The sequence below is a fragment of the Coregonus lavaretus genome (genome assembly GCF_964263955.1).
Source record: "Coregonus lavaretus genome assembly, chromosome: 19".
In the NCBI taxonomy this organism is placed as follows: domain Eukaryota; kingdom Metazoa; phylum Chordata; class Actinopteri; order Salmoniformes; family Salmonidae; genus Coregonus; species Coregonus lavaretus.
In genome coordinates, this window is record NC_140006.1 from 25,742,783 (window position 1) to 25,758,802 (window position 16,020).

Here is a 16,020-nt window from a genome sequence, read left to right on the forward strand (position 1 = left end):
CAGAGTTCGTACTGCTTGGTGAACTAAACTGGGATATGCTTAACACCCCGGCCAACCTACAACCTAAACTAGATGCCCTCAATCTCACACAAATTATCAACGAACCTACCAGGTACAACCCTAAATCTGTAAACATGGGCACCCTCATAGATATCATCCTGACAAATGTACCCTCTAAATACACCTCCACTGTCTTCAACCAGGATCTCAGCGATCACTGCCTTATTGCCTGCGTCCGTAATGGGTCCGCGGTCAAACGACCACCCCTCATCACTGTCAAACGCTCCCTAAAACACTTTAGCGAGCAGGCCTTTCTAATTGACCTGGCCCGGGTATCCTGGATGGATATTGACCTCATTCCGTCAGTAGAGGATGCCTGGATGTTCTTTAAAAGTGCTTTCCTCTCAATCTTAAATAAGCATGTCCCATTCAAAAAATTCAGAACTAAGAACAGATATAGCCCCTGGTTCTCCTCAGACTTGACTGCCCTTGACCAGCACAAAAACATCCTGTGGCGTACTGCATTAGCATCGAACAGCCCCCGCGATATGCAACTTTTCAGGGAAGTCAGGAACCAATATACACAATCAGTTAGGAAAGCAAAGGCTAGCTTTTTCAAACAGAAATTTGCATCCTGTAGCACTAACTCCAAAAAGTTTTGGGACACTGTAAAGTCCATGGAAAATAAGAGCACCTCCTCCCAACTGCCCACTGCACTGAGGCTAGGAAACACTGTCACCACTGATAAATCTACAATAATCGAGAATTTCAACAAGCATTTTGCTACGGCTGGCCATGCTTTCCACCTGGCTACCACTACCCCGGCCTCCAGCTCTGCACCCTCCACTGCAACTTGCCCGTGCCCCCCCCGCTTCTCCTTCACACAAATTCAGAAAGCTGATGTTCTGAAAGAGCTGAAAAATCTGGACCCCTACAAATCAGCTGGGCTAGACAATCTGGACCCTTTCTTTCTAAAATTAGCCGCCGAAATTGTCGCAACCCCTATTTCTAGCCTGTTCAACCTCTCTTTCGTAACGTCTGAGATCCCCAGAGATTGGAAACCTGCCACGGTCATCCCCCTTTTCAAAGGGGGTGACACTCTAGATCCAAACTGTTACAGACCTATATCCATCCTGCCCTGCCTTTCGAAACTATTTGAAAGCCAAGTTAACAAACAGATCACTGACCATTTCGAATCCCACCGTATCTTCTCCGCTATGCAATCCGGTTTCCGAGCTGGTCATGGGTGCACCTCATCCACGCTCAAGGTCCTAAACAATATTATAACCGCGATCGATAAAAGACAGTACTGCACAGCCGTCTTCATCGACCTGGCCAAGGCTTTCGACTCTGTCAACCACCGCATTCTTATTGGCAGACTAAATAGCCTTGGTTTCTCTAATGACTGTCTCGCCTTGTTCACCAACTACTTCTCAGATAGAGTTCAATGTTTCAAATCGGAGGGCCTGTTGTCTGGACCTCTGGCCGCCTCTATGGGGGTGCCACAGGGTTCAATTCTCGGGCTGACTCTATTCTCTGTGGATATCAATGATGTTGCTCTTGCTGCTGGTGAAGCTCAGATCCACCTCTATGCAGACGACACCATTTTGTATATATCTGGCCCTTCATTGGACACTGTGTTAACAAACCTCCAAACGAGTTTCAACGCCATACAACACTCCTTCCGTAGCCTCCAACTGCTCTTAAACACTAGTAAAACTAAATGCATGCTCTTCAACCGAACGCTGCTTGCACCTGCCCACCCGACTAGAATCACTACTCTCAGCGGGTCTGACCTAGAGTATGTGGACAACTACAAATACCTAGGTGTCTGGTTAGACTGTAAACTCTCCTTCCAGACTCACATTAAGCATATCCAATCAAAAGTTAGATCTAGAATCGGCTTCCTATTTCGCAACAAAGCCTCCTTCACTCATGCTGCTAAACATGCCCTCGTAAAACTGACAATCCTACTGATCCTTGACTTCGGCGATGTCATTTACAAAATAGCCTCCAACACTCTACTCAGCAAATTGGATGTAGTCTATCACAGTGCCATCTGTTTTGTCACCAAAGCCCCATATACTACCCACCATTGTGACCTGTACGCTCTTGTTGGCTGGCCCTCACTACATATTCGTCGCCAAACCCACTGGCTCCAGGTCATCTATAAATCACTGCTAGGCAAATCCCCGTCTTACCTTAGCTCACTGGTCACCATAGCAACACCCAACCGTAGTCTGTGCTCCAGCAGGTATATCTCACTGGTCATCCCCAAAGCCAACACCTCCTTTGGCCGCCATTCCTTCCAGTTCTCTGCTGCCAATGACTGGAACGAACTGCAAAAATCTCTGAAGCTGGAGACTCTTATCTCCCTCACTAACTTTAAGCGTCGGTTGTCAGAGCAGCTTACCGATCACTGCACCTGTACACAGCCATTCTGAAATTAGCCCACCCAACTACCTCATCCCCATATTGTAATTTATTTTGCTAATTTGCACCCCAGTATCTCTATTTGAACATCATCTTTTGCACATCTATCATTCCAGTGTTAATACGAAATTGTAACTATTTTGCACTATGGCCTATTTATTGCCTTACCTCCATAACTTACTGCATTTGCACACACTGTATATATATATTTCTGTTTTTATTTTTGACTTTATGTTTTGTTTACCCCATATGTAACTCTGTGTTGTTGTTTTTATCGCACTGCTTTGCGTTATCTTGGTCAGGTCGCAGTTGTAAATGAGAACTTGTTCTCAACTGGCTTACCTGGTTAAATAAAGGTGAAATAAAAAAATACAAAAATGACTGATGCAAAGCTGACATTTGCTCATGCGTATTCTAGTGTAATCTGACAAAATAACTTCATATTACATACAAACTGTCAGGTATTCACCCATTGTTCCTTACAGCATCTTATGGAGATATTTCTTTAAAGATTAAAATAGCTCAGTGTTGCGCTATAATGCTTTGTCAGATGGCTAGCTTCATTGGAGGGGGTGGGTGGTGAATGAACTACATCATTTTAGAGAAGACTGACTGTGAGAATGTAAATATCAATGAAATCCAAAAGGACAGCAGGCACTTCCTTCAATTGATCAAAAGTGAAATGTTTTATAATCCCTGCTCACATTAAAATGTATGTACGTGTCAGCCTTTCAGTCAATGGAATGGACTGTATCGCCTAACTGCAAGAAAACAAACAAAAAACCTATCCTACTTAAACGGTAAATGGGAAACATGGTGTCCTCCTTACTGTCTATGTATCTCCTAACAGGAGTATATGGAGGAAACACCGGTATCTTACTGTAATTCTGTTAGTCAGATCAGGGATGGGTAATCAATGCCATTAAATGCAGGTCTTATTATGAAATATTCCTCTGGGTCCTTTATTTACTCCAGTCAATATTACCTGCCTTACTTTTGTTGTCTATTGGAAGATACAGGTAGACTGTTCACGCTGTTTAAGTATCATATCCTCTCAGGCCTTTTATTCAACCTCCTAATCAATGTCAGATTGATTATGCTAACAATGTAGCTTTTTACAGCTGTATCAGGGTTGATTATACATAAAAAAGGATTCATATTTAATTTGCATGCTCACTATGTCCAAATATTGCTTTTCGTATGGGTTGTGATTAGCTATGTCTGAAGAAGAAGCATTTTTGTAAATGTTTGTGTGTGTGTCTAAGTGATGATCATTGGTCAGGAGCTGAACACCTCACTCCCTGATCACAGACAGATGACTGTAGTGAAGAGGAAGCTCTGATTATGCTCTGACTGTGAGCTGAGTGACTGGGTCTCCTGGGCCAGCCTGCTGATGGGGCCCCAATGAGCTGCTGGAGAGAGGCAAGAACAGCTGGCACTGCCATGGCCCAGGATGCAATGCAGCTGGCATGGCCACAATCCAGCCAGGCTACTTCACAGCTATGCCTCAATCCATGCGTGTCAGTAGCACTTGAGCATATGTGAGCAGAACATGGCTAGAACTATCATCTTGAGTATTGACAGATGGTATATAATACAGATTCGCTTTGCCTACTCAACACACATTAACAGACTGTTGAAGCAAAGACAACAACTTATGTCTATACCTTGTTCTCTTTAGGTATGCATATCACTGTAAAACACACGAATGCACTCACACATCTTATCCAGAGCATTACAGTAGTAAGTGCATACATTTTTCATACTGGCCCCCAATGGGAATCGAACCCACAACCCTTTCATTACAAGCACCATGCTCTACCAACTGCGCCACACGGGACCCAGGATAAGGATGCACTGCACACAGACACACACCACAGGTCCTCTGTAGCTCAATTGGTAGAGCATGGCGCTTGTAACACCAGGGTAGTGGGTTCGATCCCCGGGACCACCCATACATGACTGTAAGTCGCTTTGGATAAAAGCGTCTGCAAAATGGCATATTATTATTATTTAAACATTTTGCAATTTCTAAACGAACTATTGTTATTACACAGTCTCAGGGATGGCTAACTCTGGAAATGTCTTTGGTCTCTACTGAGTTAGATAAATCAGCTTTTAGTTTTTTTTACACCGTATTCGTGGAACAATCTTCAAAATGTAATTTAATTTGATGTTTTGGTGCCTCCAGGGCAATTCAGAAAGCTGATTGAGGACCGTATTACTGATGAATGTGTTTGTTTGTATGACTGTTTTCTTTCTGAATGCATTTTGTATTTGTATTTACATATGTGTATTTCTGTAATATCTGTAATTCAGGGCTCATCTGTAAAATAAACCTTGACCTCAGTATGATTACCTGATAAAATAATAAAATAATTACATGGACTGGAATCCTTTGAAAACCATCCTCACAGAATATGTACACTATATATACAAAAGTATGTGGACACCCCTTCAAATTTGTGGATTCGGCTATTTCAGCCACACCCGTTGCTGACAGGTGTATAAAATTGAGAAAACAGCCATGCTATCTCCATAGACAAACATTGGCAGTAGAATGGCCTTACTGAAGAGCTCAGTGTCTTTCAACGTGGCACCGTCATAGGATGCCACCTTTCCAACAAGTCAGTTCATCAGATTTCTGCCCTGCTAGAGCTGTTGTGAAGTGGAAACGTCTAGGCGCAACAACGGCTCAGCCGCGAAGTGGTAGGCCACACAAGCTCACAGAACGGGACCGTCGAGTGCTGAAGCGCATAGCACGTAAAAATCGCCTGTCCTCAGTTGCAACACTCTTTATGGAGTTCCAAACTGCCTCTGGAAGCAACGTCAGCATAAAAACTGTTCGTCGGGAGCTTCATGAAATGGGTTTCCTTGGCCGAGCAGCCGCACGCAAGCCTAAGATCACCATGCGCAATGCCAAGCGTCGGCTGGAGTGGTGTAAAGCTCGCCGCCATTGGACTCTGGAGCAGTGTAAACGCGTTCTCCGGAGTGATGAATCACGCTTCACCATCTGGCAGTCCAACAGACGAATCTGTGTTTGGCGGATGCCAGGAGAATGCTACCTGCCCCAATGCATAGTACCAACTGTAAAGTTTGGTGGAGGAGGAATAATGGTCTGGGGCTGATTTTCATGGTTCGTTCTAGGCCCCTTAGTTCCAGTGAAGGGAAATATTAATGCTACAGCATACACTGAGATTCTAGATTATTATGTGCTTCCAACTTTGTGGCAACAGTTTGTGGAAGGCCCTTTCCTGTTTCAGCATGACAATGCCCCCGTGCACAAAGCGAAGTCCATACAGAAATGGTTTGTTGAGATCGGTGTTGAAGAACTTGACTGGCCTGCCCAGAGCCCTGACCTCAACCCAATCAAACACCTTTGGGATGAATTGGGAATGCCAACTGCGAGCCAGGCCTAATCGCCCATCATCAGCACCCAACCTCATTAATGCTCTTGTGGCTTAATGGAAGTCCCCGCAGCAATGTGTCAATATCTAGTGGAAAGACATCCCAGAAGAGTGGAGGCTGTTATAGCAGCAAAGGGAGAACCAACTCCATATTAATGCACATGATTATGGAATGAGATGTTCGAGAGCAGGTGTCCGCATACTTTTGGTCATTTCGTGTATTTTGTCATGGGTGGATGTTATTTTCAAAGTTCTTCAAGGCTTTTTTAGTCATCTTATGTCTTCAAAGCAAAGAACAAGATGTCTAAGAGCCTTTTTACAATGAGCGGGAGGGTGATTAAGACCGGGGAACACTATTGCCGTGTTTTTCCCTCGACTGTGTCATTTATTGAACCCATATAAACCGCAGCCATCTCTAAAACTAGACCCAATTTGAGCTTATTGCCTCTGTAATCAGCTGTGTCATTAAACATCATCATGAGGTACTTTGGCCCTATTTCACAGCTTAACAGCCTGATTTCAACAATCAACATCTAATAAATCATATACTGTAGAACAAAGCTATTTTCACTTGGCAGAAGCAATTCACAGATGGAGCATTATATTGCAGTAAATGTTAAATAGGAGGCAGGCATCTCACCGGTTTTTGGATCTACAGAGAAGTAAGGCTGTCCCTGTAGTATGCTATACACAATCTTGGCACTGTTCCCATAGGTGGGGTCGTCTGCGTCTGTGGCTGTGAGCTGAAACACTGATGTGCCTGCACGGATGAAAGGTTATATCAGTACTGCATTGGCACAAAAAACCCATACATCTACAACCACACAAACTCACAGACAGTACAATGTGCTATGATCACTGTAGAAACTACAATTGCATACTGTAGCACAACTCACTATATTGTCAGGGTTTTCTTATTGTAAATCTACATGGAAATACCACAGAGTGTTTCTGTATCGCATAAAGTGAGGCCGAAATCTGTTATCTCCCAATTAATCTAAACCCATGTATCAGGACTGTCAAAATCCATTTACAGAGTTGTGCATCAATGCCTGACTGCCTCTGGGATGCAGCAGGGATCTGTACCAATACTGATGACCCAGCTAATGATGTGACTGCTCTCACAGTCAGGGTACAAAGCCAGCTCCCTCCAGCCAGGTGCACCCAGCATATCAAAAGTATGTTGTCAGTATTCTGCCTTACCAACATCGGCCATCTCGGGAACAGCAGCAGCAAATGGGCCATCTGGAAACTTGGGTGCGTTGTCGTTGACATCCTGGACCTTGATTATGAATTCGGACTCAGGCTCTACAGATCTATTGGTGTAACGATCGATGGCCTGGGCATGTAAGACATACTGGCCCTTCTTCTCCCGGTCCAGGCTCTTGCTGGCATGGATGTCCCCTGTGACCTCGTTGATGACGAATATAGTGCCAGCGCCCTCTCCTGTCAGCAAGTATCTGACGGAGCCGTCTCCTTTGTCTGAGTTGGAGTGCAGCTGGAAAGGAAATGAGAGAAACTTTACACACAGATGTAACAATACTCATGTGAACATAGAAAACTATACCCAGGGATTTCACCACCAGGGTTGAGCAGGGGTTGGAACCAGTTCAAGAAACAGAAACGGAACCTGGAACGAAAATGATCCATGCTGTTCCGGAACAGAACCGTTATTTTAAAAGCATGGGAACCATTTAATAACGTTATTTTATGTTCCAGATTTTTTTTTCTAGTCCCACAACAAAACGGAACAAAGCGTCTATGCAAAGCCCTCACTCTGTCACTCAAAAACGTGAAAATCTTTGCCTGTATGTGTTTAGGCTACCTGACCCTCCCCCTCCGAAGCATAGGCTACTGTGCTGATGTTATACGTTTGATTCAGAAGATAGAGAGATTTTTTATTAACTAGAGAATAATGGTCAATGCTAGTTAAGGATAATATAGGCCTAGTTATCACATTTCATGTTGGAGTCATTAACGACAAAAAAGTAAGATGTGTTTTTAATTCTGGTGCCGCTCTGCACACACAAGCTTGATAGCTAGCTAGCTCAAAGGACATTCAAATTTCCACAATAGAAGCTGCTCCTCCTAGGTATAATTCGGTGGACCTAATTCAGATAATGCATGTCATAACAAGATGCCCAGCACTTCAAGTGTCCTCCTCAACCCTCTCTTTCAGTCGCATCTTGCACCATAGGCTACAGTTTTCTGTCCATCACGCATGTAATTAACTAGCTTGCCTGCTCTAGCCGCACTGATTGGTGAAGTAATTTAATAAGCTAAATGTAAAAAACTTGATTTCGCATGTATAAAAGGAACATAAAAGAAATATATAAACAAATACTTTTTTGGGGTTCGAACTGGTTCAGAACTTTATTTTGCTGGTCGGAACAGTGCTGGTAGAGTGGTTCTGTTCAGAATGAAACGATTGGAAAATAATTTCAGTTCCAACCCCTGGGGTAGAGGTCGATTCTAGTTCAGTCAGTTCAGGAGAGGAACTAAAATTGCGCCTCACTAATGGAAGTGACTAACCATAATTAAAAAATAGGTTTACCAGAGGGGTACCAGCTGTATAAATCTACAGAATGTTAGTGTACAAGTAGCCTGGGTACCCGACTGTTTCTGCATTCACTTAAATCAAAAGCAGACTGGCAGAAAAATATAGATAATTGTCACATAGCTGCATAACGCTATCACTACATACCATTTAAGTGTTCAGTGTTTCAAAAATAATCTGTTTGTAGTGTAGACATTAATAATTCATACAAATCATGAATGGGAAAGTCTCTGCTATACAACTGATAATTTATCAGTTACACTAGTAAACAAACCATGCATCATTGTTGTCTGACATATCACATGCAGCCAATGTTATGCAAAGAGAATCCACACTCCTCAAGTATTTGGAGCTAGGCTAAATCATTGGGGTATCATATGATACTGATCTATATAAAAATGCTGTGTCAACTCTGATGTAAAATGTTGAAAAGAAGAACAAGAAGAAGAAGAGAAGAACAGTGTTTCTAGCTGCCTTGGCATTTTGAGACTAATGTATTCCCCTTCGTAGCCTAGCAGAACAAAGCCAATGCAATGTGTGAACACTTATTCATTCAAACAGGTAAATCCAGCTCTATCCAGATTAGTTGTGCTACACCGAGTTGCATCATTTCAAATTAAATCTGTTGTACCTTGTTGACGTGTCATCTGAATATTTCGGGGTTGTGCCTGCGTGCCTGGCACATGGCTTTTTACAAACACTTAAACAAGTCAAGGGGGTGGAAGGTCATTTGAGAGAGGTGTAAAACACCCCCATTAGCTTTATAATTGATCAGATGGAATATCATAAATATAGCAACCAGAGTATGACTTCTCCATTCATATCAATACACCACTTCTTAAGAACATGGGCTGAATCCCAATAATCACTCCTTTCTCCCAAAGTGTGCACTTGTTAACTTCCCCTCATGCATTTGAAAAAAAGACTGGTCTATGGAAACTCCCTCTAGCCCATGCCTTCACCAATCCAATGCTTTTATATTTTGGGGAGTAGTGAACAAGTGCACACATCAGGAGGATGGAGAGATTATTGAGATGCACCCATAGCCTCCATGTTTGCAGACAGCAGTGGTGCTGACGCTGAGGGGGGTTCTGTAAGGAGGAAAGTGAATGATGGATAACAAACCATTAAAGAAAAACTGTGAATCCCTTGACAGCACCAACGTTGTTGGAGCTAGCTTGCATCATCTGTAGAACAACACAACTGGCCAGCAAGTCAGTTATCCTATTATGAATGCAAGTGTTTGCTCTTTGGCAGAATGTTATTTTCTCTACAGACACTGAGGGGAAATGTTCTGAATGAAGAATGAAGCCAGCAGCTGTTGGCAGTTACAGTCCTCAGTGTATGGTTTTTATTGCCTCCACCTTCAACCCTTCAGACGCACACGCACACGCACACACACACACACACACACACACACACACACACACACACACACACACACACACACACACACACACACACAAACTGCTCTTAATTCTTGGCAGTGAGTGTAATCCCTTAACAGAGAGCAATTAGCTAAGACAGTGTTCACCTCCACACCTCCTCCCATGCCTGAAGAGCGTACATGCAGCAACCCTGTTTGCTACAGAATCACATGGAGAGTGTCCAAGATGTTACTGCTGCAGATTCACATGAATGAAGACCAATATAGACCAATAGAGGACCAAATTTACAACATGTAGGTTAAGTAGTGGACATTATTGTTCACTTAGGACACCCCAAAACACAGTTTAATAGGCTACTACACAAGAATAAACGTTATTGCGTAGTACACAGTAGGTGCAATATACAGTACATAAGAATCCAAGGCCGATGTTGTCACTCAGTGGAAGTTGGTGGAACTACTGTGATGACAACCTTGGCTTTCTCAGGAAGTTTGGGCTGGCGCAAGCATTTACACTGGCTCAGAATACTGCGCTTACTCACAGAACATGCTGCCTGCAGTGAGGGAGTAGCATTAATTTATCTTTCGCTATGGTGCCTTTATTCAGTAGCAGGGTAATGGGTGTACAGCTCATGACTGATGCTTACCCTAGGCCCTGCGTTATCAAAGAGATGAAAGGATAAAATAAGAGCCCTGTCTGGGAGCTGGTGGGGGGAAAACCCCCAAAAGATAAATAGATAAATAAATATATGGAACTATCCACTTTGGTAATATATCACCAAGGGCCTGGTTGCAGAATGGATGCAGAGCATGAACTGATTTCATGATATGCAGACAGGCTGTGTGTCTGCTGTCCACTTTTTCCATATGGTGCGTTTCTTGTCTCTCTTTGTGTAAGAATTAGTTATTGTGCTTGGTACGCCTTTACTTCATCGAATTTCATAAAAGGGAAAATGCTTTATCTACAGGGAGGAAGAATAGCCTCAGTTGCTATACTGCAAGATCCCACTGTAAAATTCCTCCACTACTTCATCCAGTAATAGACTCTCACCGGCATACTGTAAATACTTCCAGTCTTAGAAGCAGTTTTAGAAGCGTTTTTGGAGTAAGACGTGTGTATGCACATAGAGCCGATAGCCTAGTTTGCAAACAAAGACAGTGCATAGCCTACACATTTCTATTGTGGGATTTGATTGAATTCCAGCCTGAGGACACTAATATTCATAATGATGCCATTTAGATTGTACTTAAATAATGACACGAAACTGTCTTCCCATACACTGGCAGCTATCCACTCACTAAGTTCCCATAGAGCCAAGATAACTGGTAGAAGCTTGTACAGAGACTGATAAACTGACTATGATCCAAGAACCCGCTGACTGAATAAATCAGGACTCTACCCCCTCTGCTAACCACAAATTACATGAGGCACACTGATGGAAAGGTCAACTTTATGCTGCAGCAAGAGCTCACTGACAATTATTTTTTTATACCCAGTCTTGGTATTAGTGAGCCGGGGTGAAAGATTTTGTGTAATCTTTGTCTCTGAGGTCTGATAAGGGATATTTAATCATACTATCTAACTCTACACTCTTCGAAAAAAGGTGCTATCTAGAACCAATAAGGGTTATTCGGCTGTTCCCATAGGAGAACCCTTTGAAAAACCCTTTTTGGTTCCAACACCCTCCTCTACACGTCAATCCCGGTCACGTTCGTTAAGGAACGGATCAGACCAAGGTGCAGCGTGATATGCATACATGTTTATTAGAACCGAATAAACAACTACAAAACAACAAACGAAACGTGAAGTCCAAGGTACACAAACAACATACCTAACACGGAACAAGATCCCACAACCCACTAGTGCCAATAGGCTGCCTAAGTATTGTCCCCAATCAGAGACAACGAGCGACAGCTGCCTCTGATTGGGAACCACACCGGCCAACATAGATCTAGAAAACCTAGATCACAAACATAGAAAATCACACCCTCGCTCAACAAATAAGAGTCCCCAGAGTCAGGGCGTGACAGTACCCCCCCCCCCCCCCCAAAGGTGCGGACTCCGACCGCACAACATAAACATAACAGGGTAGGGGCCGGGTGGGCATTCCGCCTCGGAGGCGGATCCGGCTCAGGGCGTGACGACCTCTCACTCTTCGCCTCCCTGTTGTGCCCCTGGTCTGGTCTAGACCTCGGCGCGTTGCTTCCCCTCTCCTTCCTCCCACTATACTCCAAGCCCTGTCTGGACCCTGGTGTAGGAGACCCCGAACCTGGAGAGGGGCTGACGTCTGGGTCTGGACTGGAGCCGCTGACCGGAGCTGGACCGGGCACCGGTGGAGCGGACTGCTCAGGCTCCGGACTGGAGCCGCTGACCAGAGCTGGACTAGGCACCGGTGGAGTGGACAGATCTGGCTCCGGAGTGGAGCCGCTGACCGGATCTGGACTTGACCCCGGTGGAGCGGACTGCTCTGGCTCCGGAGTGGAGCAGCTGACCGGAGCTGGATCAGGCACCGGTGGAGCGGACTGCTCTGGCTCCGGAGTGGAGCCGCTGACCGGAGCTGAACTGGGCACCGGTGGAGCGGACTGCTCTGGCTCCGGAGTAGAGCAGCTGACCGGTGCCGAACCAGGCACCGGTGGAACAGGCACGGGCCGTGCCGGACTGGACACTCGCACCACTGGCTTGGTGCGAGGAGCAGGAACAGCCCGGACCGGGCTGGCGACGCGCACCACTGGCTTGGTGCGAGGGGCAGGAACAGGCCGGGCCGAGCTGGCGACGCGCACCACTGGCTTGGTGCGAGGGACAGGAACAGGCCGGACCGGGCTGGCGACGCGCACCACTGGCTTGGTGCGAGGGGCAGGAACAGGCCGGGCCGGGCCGGGCTGGCGACGGGCACTACTGGCTTGGTGCGAGGGACAGGAACAGGCCGGGCCGGGCTGGCGACGCACACCACTGGCTTGGTGCGAGGGGCAGGAACAGGCCGGGCCGGGCTGGCGACGCGCACCACTGGCTTGGTGCGAGGGACAGGAACAGGCCGAACCGGGCTGGCGACGTGCACCACTGTCTTGGTGCGAGGGGCAGGAACGGGCCGGGCTGGCGACGCGCACCACTGGCTTGGTGCGAGGGACAGGAACAGGCCGGACCGGGCTGGCGACGCGCACCACTGGCTTGGTGCGAGGGGCAGGAACAGGCCGGGCCGGGCTGGCGACGCGCACCACTGGCTTGGTGCGAGGGGCAGGAACAGGCCGGACCGGACTGCAAAGGCGGACTGGAGGTCTGGAGCGGAGAGCTGGCACAACCCGTCCTGGCTGGCTACCCACTTTCGCACTACACGTGCGGGGGCGCTGGCACAGGACGCACTGGGCTGTGCACGCGTACTGGCGATACAGCTCGTAGAACTGGCGCAGGATATGCGGGACCGAGGAGGCGTACTGGAGACCAGGAGCGTTGAGCCGGCAGACCCCGTCCTGGCTGGATGCCCATCTTCGCACGCACGTGCGTGGTGCTAGCACAGGACGCACTGGGCTGTGCACTCGTACTGGCGATACAGTACGTAGCTCCGCATAACACGGAGCCTGCCCAGTCACACGCCTCCTCGCGTGAGTACGGGGAGTTGGCTCTGCTCTAACACTAGGCTCCGCCAACCACCCTTTTAACCCCCCAAAAACATTTTCTTGGGGCTGTTTCTCTGGCTTCTTCCTCGGCCGGCGCCTTATGCGTTGCCGCTGCTCCTCTCTATACCGCGCCTCCATTGTCTCATCCCAAGGACGGCGATCCATCCCGGCCTGAATCTCCTCCCATGTCCAGGAACCCTTTCCTTCCAGGATCTCCTCCCATGTCCAGGCTGTCTGCTCCTGGACACGCTGCTTGGTCCTCGTTTGGTGGGATCTTCTGTCACGTTCGTTAAGGAACGGGTCAGACCAAGGTGCAGCGTGATATGCATACATGTTTATTAGAACCGAATAAACAACTACAAAACAACAAACGAAACGTGAAGTCCAAGGTACACAAACAACATACCTAACACGGAACAAGATCCCACAACCCACTAGTGCCAATAGGCTGCCTAAGTATTGTCCCCAATCAGAGACAACGAGCGACAGCTGCCTCTGATTGGGAACCACACCGGCCAACATAGATCTAGAAAACCTAGATCACAAATATAGAAAATCACACCCTGGCTCAACAAATAAGAGTCCCCAGAGTCAGGGCGTGACAATCCCATTGATTGATAAGAGGTTGGGATGTCTGTGGACTGGGGCTGTAACCTTGTAATCTAAATCAGAGGAAAGGTTAGCATCAACAATCAGTGTGCAGTACATGTCTAGCCTATACAGAGAACAGCTAGTTATATATAGTAGCTGTGTGGAAGGAGAAGGTTGTGTAGCTAATTAGTCACAGCAGAGCAGAGTTGAGATAATTCAGATACATGTGGCCATTTTTAATCCTTTCATCTGAAGCTGTGAAAAGTACAACACAGTTTTCTAGGGCAGGTCTGTCTGGGTCTGGGCTTCACTCTTTGCACTCTATCCTGGCTGAGCCTCTAAGGGGATAAAGGAGGCAGAGAAAATGTCTGTGGGAATTTGGAAAGGTGTAAACTATATTCTTTGGGTGGTGGACCATTCTTGATACACACAGGAAGCTGGTGAACGTGAAAAACCTAGCAGCGTGGTAGTTCTTGACAGAAATCGGTGCGCCTGACACTTACTACCATACCACATTCAAAGGCACTTCAATCTTTTGTCTTGCACATTTACCCTCTGAATGGCACACATACACAATCCATGTCTCAATTGTCTCAAGGCTTAAAAGTCCTTTGATAACCTGTCTCCTCCCCTTCATCTACACTGATTGAAGTGGATTTAACAAGTGACCTCAATAAGGGATCATAGCTTTCACCTTGATTCACCTGGTCAGTCTATGTCATGGAAAGGGCAGGTGTCCTTAATGTTTTGTATACTCAGTGTAGATCTGTGGTGCCCACTAGAATCAAGCAGATAAATGTAGGCTTATGTGCTGTTGAAAATGGCTACTTGATACTTTATTGCCTGCTGTTTTCCTCATGGTGAAATCAATACCAAGAGAGGTACCATCTTACTGGAAGAAGAAACCACAATTCCACTGTCACAGCATCTTTGAGAAGAGTGACTCACACTCTCAATCACCCCAACAAACAATTGATCAAATGTATCCTCCCAAAATGTCTTCTTCATTCAAATTCATACAGAAAATGATTTATTTAGATAACTTCTTTAGGTTGTATCGTCGTATAATAGGTTTACCCATTTCTATAATTTATCATAGGGAGTAGAAATGTATGTTTTTTGTTGTTGCTGAAAGTAAACAGAGTTTTAAGCTATAAGCTCAAATCTTTTCCAAAAGAAAGAAAAGTGCTCTAAACTTTCGTAAACGTACGTCTCAAATAACCTGGTACAAAATTGCTTTCAAATGACTTACTGTGCACCCCCAGGTGCAGTGGCAATCATCAACTTTGTATCATGCAAAAACACAGACAGACTGCAATATGTAGGCATACTGTTTTCCTCTCAGCATGAAAATACCTCACATCAAAATAATGCCATTAAAGGTGAACATGAATAGCATACATACCTTTCCAACATGCTGAGCTTCAGGTCCAATATGTTCCTCTAAAACGAAGAACTGGTTCCATATCCAGCCCCTCTTGGGCCGGTGGTGCACGTCTCTCTCTCCGTCTGGGTGTTTGGTTTGGTTACTGGGTGCTCTGACGTTTGGCCTGAGCTGGGATGTCCCATAGCTCCTCTGGACAAAGCACAGGCAGATCAGCAAAGGGCAGAGGCAGGCAGTGGTAGCAGGAATTCTCATGGTAGAGAACGTATGCTTCTCTAAGTCCTCCACTGTACCATAGGCACACAGTGTACCCAGAGGCCACAACAATGTCTCAATAGTAAGACAGTACTAGGTGTAGATCAGACCAGTCCAGAGATTTCTCTTAAATTCCATGGTTTGTTTCAGTCTGTCCATTAGGGAGAAGAACCAAGGTCCATTTCCATGTCGGATGGAGGCGGAGGAGAGAGGCTGGTTGTTAATTTGCTCAGAGAATCCTCAGAAGATTTCACCAGTGGTCTGGTCTGAGCAGGTTGCCATGCTGTTTCCCCTTGAAAAGATAAGAAGAAACAATATTAAGAAAACAGGGATAATGAGTCATGTTTTTCTTTCTGTGAAATCCCCCGATGCAATTTGATGGAACGGCTACTCT

General features: G+C 45.8%; 1 protein-coding gene across 1 annotated transcript in view; it reads right to left on the minus strand.

The window, feature by feature from the left end:
- Positions 1-15,626, minus strand: part of LOC311147097 (cadherin-18-like) — a gene marked incomplete at both ends in the record, with an annotated part of 47,546 nt that extends 31,920 nt beyond the window's left edge. The window contains 3 exons of the mRNA XM_084183722.1: positions 6,481-6,600; positions 7,044-7,338; positions 15,393-15,626. Coding sequence (XP_084039848.1) covers positions 6,481-6,600; positions 7,044-7,338; positions 15,393-15,626 — 649 coding nt within the window. The remainder of the gene's footprint in view (positions 1-6,480; positions 6,601-7,043; positions 7,339-15,392) is intronic.
- Positions 15,627-16,020: the final 394 nt, after the last annotated feature.